Here is an 8,476-nt window from a genome sequence, read left to right on the forward strand (position 1 = left end):
GGCCATGTGCACGCTCGTGCTATAAGTTATTGAATTGTTCAGTACTGTTGGAAGAACAGTGCCAATCGTTGACTGATAAAACATCCGCTGAACAGTGATTAGTTTGTGTTCTATGCACCGTGTTTTTGCATTGGATGCCATCATTTAGACAGCAACCTTATATGTCACAACCGACACGTAAAGCCCCATCCTGTGTGAGTGTTTAACAGAATACACTGTAGTTATTATAGGACGCATTATAGCAGGCAGTGCAGAGAGCAGCAGATCAACCGCCACAGGAAGGACCAGGTACGCGGGTTTAGGCACATGGTCATTAAACTTCCAGCCCCGTTCCCATGTCTAGAGAGAGTTGCACAGTCTCGAGTGCTAAAGGCTAGCTTTTATTAGTACTGCATATTTACCCTCTTTCTTCCCAGGTGTTTTACAAGTAAGTCAATGTTTTTTTTTTTTAATTAAATCATGGGAGAAGGTAGCTGGATCAATGTCAATCAATATAATGAACATGCTACTACCATTAATCAAGACTGATCCACCTACCTTCTCCCACTGATCCACTTCCTGTAAGTGGTGGTTTCTGCTGCACTTCCAGATGATTACATCCACACAAACCTTTGACTCTTTCAGAGTCATTTCACTACCATGTGATACATTTTCAAGTATCTAGAATTAATTCACGAGACATGCACCAACAGACAATATCTCCATGTAGAACTAAACTGCTTAAATCAGTCGACTTTATAGCACTTGCTGCCATAATCACAAAATATTTCCCTCAAAACTCACTAACACACTGAAAAACAGCAAGCAATACCATGGTTCCAATTCGGTGCTAGAAATACACTGCCTCTGTTCTCGCCTCTCATAGGTTATGTCACAGAATCATCCTAATGGCTGACACATTGCCAACCTATGAGCAGTAGATAAGCACCACGTGATTGTACTGTCCCTAACCTAGACTTTAGCTCAATGAAGACACTGTAGGTGTTGTTACTCCTTCTGCTGTCACCAAATGGTGTAGCAATGGGCTTCAAGATCCTACTTCTGACACCACCCAGGAGGGGCAGGGTGAGTGGTGCAGTTGAAGTTTTATTGACTTCAATATGTGACACAGTGAAGCTATCACACGTCTCTCCGTTTCCCTGGCTGACACTGATGTATGGGCAGCGTCTTCTGCCTTGGCTCCTGAGCCGGAACCCTGGGATGCTGCAACAACCTTGTGGAAGGCCTGCAAGCTTTAGAGACTAAGGACATTGATGTCACCAGCATGCTACTTTCCTCAGCGTCTTGGAGCCTGCAAAGACTCTCGCTCCACTTGCATCATCACTGCGTCAGTACCCGAAAGTGGCTCTGCTTGGGCCTTGACTTGCTGCCCTCTGGCAGAGTCAGACAGAGGCAATTAGTCCAATAGTAACTCAATGTCAGTGGCAGCAGGCTCAGAAGACAGGTTGGCATGGCTGTGGCTCCAAGCCCCATGAAGAACTTGGTATTGGTGGTAGGCACAGTCCAGTCTCGACCCTATGGCTGCTGCTGGCATTGCCCAGTTGTCCCACTGTTCAGCAGAGCTCTGGTGTCATGATGGTGTTGCAGGTTTATGGCAACGAGAAGTGATCCCTACCTCAAAATCCAGATTCACTTAAGAGGGTAATCCCAAAAGCAAGGTCTCCTATTTCTTTATAAGTCCATAGACCTGTTTATTTCTACAATGGTTTACATCAGTTTACAGCTTGAACATTTAGCTATTTTTTTGACATAATCACCATTTCTGTCAAAGCATTTTTGTAGACGCTGTGGCAGTTTTTGTATGTCCATGTCATACCAGCTCGCCGCCATGCTGTTCAGAAAGTTATGAACCTCTTCTTTCACCTCGTCGTCGGAGCTGAATCGCTTTCCGGCCAAACGTTCTTTTAACCAGTCCAGAAAGTTGCCCTGTTCGGCTGCAAGGCGGTGAAGAAATAGGCGGGAAGCATCAACTCATTGCCGCATGTGGTCTTCAGTCAGCATGTGTGGCACCCATCTTGTGCACACCTTCCGGTAGTTCAATGTTTCTGTTAAAATTCTGTGAGCAGTGCTTCAGGAATCCTCAGGAGCCACCGTGCAGAGATCGTCCAGGGTCACCCACCGATCTTCACGCATGCTTTGCTCAACCTTCAACACAGTCTCCTCAGAAATTGACGGTCTCCCGCTCCTTTTTTCATCGTGAATTTCAGCCCGACCAGCTGCAAACTCTCTACACCACTTACAAACATTTTTGACATCCATGCATGACTCACCATACACTTCCATCAATTGGCAAGGGCTTTCAATTGGCACAGTGCCCTTTGTGTTCAAAAACCAAATAACTAAGTGCAATTTGCACTTGGTGGTAACATCCAATGAAAAAATAAATAAATAAATAAATAAAGTAATAGGAGACCTCACTTTTGGGATCAACCTGGTACATTCTCACCCATAAAATACCTCATCTTCAAAGGGCTCATCTAGAAACAAATACCTGGTACAGCAATGGGCACCCACATGGCTCTAAACTGTACCAACCTATTCATGAGCTGGGCCATCTACAGGAATCCTCCCTAACCACCAAAAATAACAAACCCTTCACCTGGGTCAGATTCATTGATGACATCTTCATGATATGGATCAAAGGTGAGGACACTATCCACATTTCTCCAGAATCTCAAAACCTTCTCTCCTATTTGCTTCACATGGTCCTTGTCAACCCAACAAGCCATGATCAACAATGTTTCCAGAATGAGATTTTTCACTCTGCAGTGGAGTGTGCGCTGATATGGAACTTCTTATGTGCCAAACCAAGACTCGAACTCTGGACCTTTGCCTTCTGCAGGCAAGTGATCTACCAACTGAGCTACCCAAGCAGGACTCACAACCCGTCCTCACAGCTTCAATTCTGCCAGTACCTTGTCTCCTACCTTCCAAACTTCACAGAAGCTCTTCTGCAAACCTTGCAGAACTAGCACTCCTGGAAGAAAGCATATTTTGGAGACATGGCTTAGATACAGCCTGGAGGATGTTTCCAGAATGAGATTTTCACTCTGCAGCAGAGCGTGCACTGTTATGAAATTTCCTCAGACATATAAACTGTGTGCTGGACCGAGACTCGAATTCGGGACCTTTGTCTTTCGCAGGCAAGTGCTCTGCCAAACTGAGCTACCTAGGCACAGCTCACATGCATTGAGGACGGGTTGTGAGTCGTGCTTGTGTAGCTCACTTGATAGAGCACCTGCCCATGAAAGGCAAAGGTCCTAAGTACAAGTCTCGGTCTGGCATACAGTTTTAATCTGTCAGGAAGTTTCATATCAGAGCACACTCCGCTGCAGAGTGAAAATCTCATTCTGGAAACATCCTCCAGGCTGTGGCTAAGCCATGTCTCTGCAATATCCTTTCTTCCAGGAGTGCTATGTCTGCAAGGTTCGCAGACGAGCTTCTGCGAAGTTTGGAAGGTAGGACACGAGGTACTAGTAGAACTGAAGCTGTGAGGATGGGTCGTGAGATGTGCTTGGGTTACTCAGTTGGTAGAGCACATGCCCGCGAAAGGTCCCGTGTTCGAGTATCAGTCCGGTACACAGTTTTAATCTGTCGCAAGTTTCATCTAAAATGTTGAACTCCACCTCAAAGATGACTTCATCAGTACCTCTGTCCACCTCAAACCTACCAACCACCAGCAACACTTCCCCTCTGACTGCTGCCACCTGTAACATACCAAGAAGCCCCTTCTGTACAAGCTAGCCCACCTATGGCCGTTGCATCTGTAGTGACAACCAGTCCCTCTGAAAATATACCAAGAGTCTCACTGCAGTCTTCACGGATCAAAATTACCCTCCCAACTTTGGACAGAAACATGTCTCCTGTACCTTATTTCTCCTTTCACTCACCACTTCCTGAAGTCCAATGTCTGGTCACAAAGGAACATTCCCCTCGTGACTCAGTGCCACCCAGTACTGGAGCAACTGAATTATATTCTCCATCAGGATTTCAACTACCTCTCTTTGTGCCCTGAAATGAGGAATGTCCTACCCACTATCATTTCCAGTACCCCCACACTTGTATTCGGCTACCCACTGAATCTACACAATATCCTCATCCACCACCACGCCACCACTGCTCCAAAACCCTTGCTCATGGATCTACAGGGTAAGCTGCAACTGCTATGCTGCATTCTACATGGACATGACAACCAGCAAGCTGTCTGCAAGAATGGTCAATGACAAGCTGTGGCCAAGAAACAGCTGGGCCACCCAGTTGCTGAACATACTGTCCTGCACAATGTACTTCATTTTAATGGCAGCTTCACAACCTGTACCATCTGGATCCTTCCTACCAACACCAGCTTTTCTGAACTGCACAGATGGGAGCTCTCCCACAATACATCCTACATTTCTGTAACACCCCTGGTGTAATCTTCATTAGCCACTGTCCTTCCGCCACCTATCCCCGTCCCTGTTGCCACTCCAACATTACACAGTCTTCTATTCCAGCACCCACTAGCCTCCTTACTACTGCACCTAGCTGTCCTACCCACTCCGCATCTCGTTCCTGTATGTATGCTCCCACAAGCAACACTTTACTACACCCCCCCCCCAACCCTTAACTACTGTCCTTGCCCCTCCCTACCCCAGTCTCCTCCTTACCCCCAGCATGCAGATTGCTTCTCCTGTAAGGCACAGTTGCTCACAGTCTGGCCTCGGCACATAAAGACAGTGGTCATGTGTGTGTGTGTTGTGCTTGCATAAACTGTCTACTTCATAAGAAGGCCTTTTGGCCAAAATCTTACTTAATAATTTTTGACAACACATCTCTCTGGAGTACAGTGGCTTATTTATTAGTTCAAAATGAATATGAACAGACACAACTGCAATAAACTTTTTTTTTTAAATATATAATGTTACCAATTTCAGTCTGCTTTAGACCATCTTGAGATCTACACCATGATGGTAGGTGATAACTGTAAACAGAGCAGGCACTACGCCTCCACAGATGCTAACTGCTCACCATGGTGTAGGTCTGAAGATAGTCTAAAACAGACCGAAATCGGTAACCTTATATAAAAGGGTTGTCTTTGTGTCTGCAGTCTACAGCATGAGCAATACCTATGAAGGTAAAGCCTCAACAATAAGAGCAGTCACACAAGATGAATAAGACTCACACAAATTGGGTGAATGGGGGACAGCGCAAACGAGAATGTAATTTATACAGGACTACAATGAGGGGGAAAGAGTATTCTGAGAACTGCTATGAATTCTGCAAGCCTAACACAAGGAATAGACGAGAAGTGCTTATGAGGCTATATTTACTTATTGTACTGGTTAAAGCAGAGAAATCTTGTCTCAAAAGTATCCTAACTGCAATGGAAAATGAAATAGACGTAGATAAATGGATGATAAAAATTGGCAAGGCAATAAATATAACTTAACAAGTACACAGACTTGCTGTTAGGAACACAGGGATGCGAATGGCACTTGCAAAGTGAACACAGGATATTGAAATAGGCAAAAGGGATCAGGAGAGGCCATCTACTCTACTACTGTGTGCCAACCATGAAGTATCACATGCAAAGAAGAAACGAAGGGCACTGTAGCACATGATAAAAATTATCTTAGAATAATATGTCATGGCTCCTATAGTACGTCAATAAAATTACTTACAAAACTAGTCATAAAAGGTTAGCAGAATTGACAGTAGTAACCAATACAACCACTTGCTAAACGAAAACATTCAACAGAATCAGTGTCATCAATAAAACTAATCTTACACTTATTAAACAAATTAACACTGCTTGCCTGGCTTCCTCAGATAAAATATTGTAATGCTCCCCCCCCCCCCCCACACACACACATCACACACTTGCAGATCTTGTATCTCCTTCACAAAAATGTTAGGTTTCTTAAACACAGCAGAGTCCATACTTTTTTAACACAAGATCACAATGCTGACAACAAACTAAAATGGCTCTGAGCACTATGGGACTCAACTGCTGAGGTCATAAGTCCCCTACAACAAACCAAGTATCTCTCAAAGAATCTGAGAAGATTTAGGAAACAAGTACTGTGGAGCACAGCATCCTCCTTTCTGTTGTAATATCTTGCAAATAAGTGCATAGATGTTCAAAAGACATTTCACGTCACGGAACTTTTTCAATAACAAAAATACAAACGGAAGGCATAGATTCCTCACAAAGAAGGCTACAGACAACATACGTTAATGACCTATTCTTGAGCATTGATAAAGTGTTTGCAACCATCGTCAAAGCCGTGACAAGGGAGAGAAATATAGGATCACCACGAATGCAGGCGTTTCATAACAGCTGTATACCTACAACCTGATATTTAAGCAAGGATTGTACAACAATTTATTTAAAAAATTAATTGTGTGTTAAAGGATAGTCCCATTTCATACACATCAGTAAACATATCTGTATCTCTTATTGGTGTTGCGAGACGTGATTAGAGTACGATAATAAAAACGGAAAAAATGCAAGGCAATGTAGAAAATCTGATTACCTTAGAACGTCATCCGTAGGAGATGGTTTTCTGAGGTAGTTATAGATATTTAGGTAGGAACCTTGCTTGGGAGGCAGAGTTGCACTGTCTGCAGATTTAATCGGCTTCTGTAACATGAGCCACAACAAAAGATATTCTGACATGACAGAGCCTGTAAATATGATGCACGCAATTTACTTCTCTACTACACTGTCAAGACTTAGTGTATCACAAAATATGACATAGTGACAAACCCTAACAAAAAAAATTAACAATTACTGGTGTAAAATTCCGTCTGTCGTACAAAAACATCAGATTAAGAATTGTCAACAATAATACTTAAGTTGGTTATACAGATTGTCATACTGACCGCGACCTCCGGTTCTTGTTTCCACTCAGAATAAAGAAGTAACTCGTATAAAATGCAGTCGCAATCATCGTCACAATCATCACCGTATCTGTTTACAGAGTTCTTCGTCATAGTGCTGCTTACTGTCACTCCTGTCTACCATACTTAATAAACAAATAACACATGTTCCAAAGTCCTTCGCTACACAACGGAAGACAGGCTTGTCACTGGGACAGTTCGGCAACGTGTCACGTAACCTGTACTCTTCGGAACAGGTTAAAGTTCTCACGCGTATTTTATGTCACAGCTTGAAAACTTGAAGAGAATTCCATTGAGAGCATAGATTTTACTCAGTTCTTTACATGCTCCTTGAGTTACTTTTTAAATTTGTCGCTACGATTTGGAACATGGACTGCAACATAATACATTTTTCTCTGTAAAAAAAGAGTATTAGACTGTGATGTTACTACACACTAGTATTTTAACATGTTGTTATCTTATCATAGGTTTACATTTAGTGACAGGGAAAGCACACGTTAACATTATTCAGTCGTAATTTTCGCTATGATAGAGAAGTCGTCAAACAATAAGAATTCAACTTAATTTCGTATCAAGAGAGTTTAAAGAAATACCAACAGGACGTAAGGAAATATCATTAAATTTCAGCCTTTTTCGTCCTTTTCCAGCATTTTGAAAATTTTACGAAAGGTAATAAGTAATGGTTATTTAACAACCTGATCACGAAAAATCCGGGTTTGATTCCCCGCCAGGTCGGAAACTTTATCCGCTCAGTGACTTCATGTTGTGTTGCCCTCAACATCATTTCATCATAATTGAAGCGCAAATCGCCGAAGTGGTGCCAAATAAATCGTTTTGCGCAAGGCGGCTGAACAACCCCAAATCGGGTTACCTCGCTAATAATGCCATACGATCGCTCACTGCATTGTCTTAGCTTGAATTTTTAAAAGGTTCAAATATTGAGAAGAATGTTCACATCCAGCAACGATGTACTTATCTTGGCAGACAATAAACTAAAGGTCACTGGTAAATTCTGTGAGTTATCAAAGACGGTTTTCTGTGTAAAGCAAATTAATTTTTTTTTTTTTTTTTTTTTTTTTTTTCAACAGGATATGCTGCATAAAATAACGGTTATCAGCAGGAAAGAGTCCCGTATTAAACTGTGGGAGTCGCCATAATCAGAGAAAATAAATGCACAGTGAATCAAAGTGTTGCTTTGGAGGGAGTAGAGCATCGAGGTAAAAAAAAGAAGGGAGATGGCAGTATAGACTTACGCTGTTCGTTGTTTCGAAGCCAGTGCGGGTGGGGCCTGCCGATATCTCAAGTAGACCAAACATTAGGAGCCTACTGTTTACGAGTGCTTCTTAATCATTATTCCTGTAGTGAGTCCTCAACAACTGTTTTAAATACTAGGAGTTATAGAGCTTAGATGAATAAAATAGTGTCAGGGAGGCAATTTCGAAAGTTTTTCTGTTCTTGAATGGGTATTTGCTCTAGTAACACGACACCGAGTGGCGTCACAGGGAAGTGTCACCCCTGTGAACTACGGGGGTGTGAATGCGGTAAACCTAATGTTTTGGGCTAGTTAAGATGGCGGACATCCGCTTCAAGTTCG

The 8,476-nt window shown here is 42.8% G+C and overlaps 1 protein-coding gene across 2 annotated transcripts in view; it reads right to left on the reverse strand.

Moving 5' to 3' along the window:
• The window catches only part of LOC126190945 (NBAS subunit of NRZ tethering complex-like), a 410,919-nt gene extending 403,903 nt beyond the window's left edge, over positions 1–7,016 (reverse strand). For both annotated transcript variants that reach the window (XM_049931590.1, XM_049931589.1), the window contains exons 1-2: positions 6,865–7,016; positions 6,516–6,622 (exon numbers count right to left, since the gene is read on the reverse strand). In XM_049931590.1, the coding sequence (XP_049787547.1) occupies positions 6,516–6,622; positions 6,865–6,975 (218 nt within the window). In that variant the 5' untranslated portion in view covers positions 6,976–7,016. The remainder of the gene's footprint in view (positions 1–6,515; positions 6,623–6,864) is intronic.
• Between the last annotated feature and the right edge of the window lie 1,460 nt (positions 7,017–8,476).

Source organism: Schistocerca cancellata, chromosome 6 (assembly GCF_023864275.1).
Source record: "Schistocerca cancellata isolate TAMUIC-IGC-003103 chromosome 6, iqSchCanc2.1, whole genome shotgun sequence".
Classification (NCBI taxonomy): Eukaryota; Metazoa; Arthropoda; class Insecta; order Orthoptera; family Acrididae; genus Schistocerca; species Schistocerca cancellata.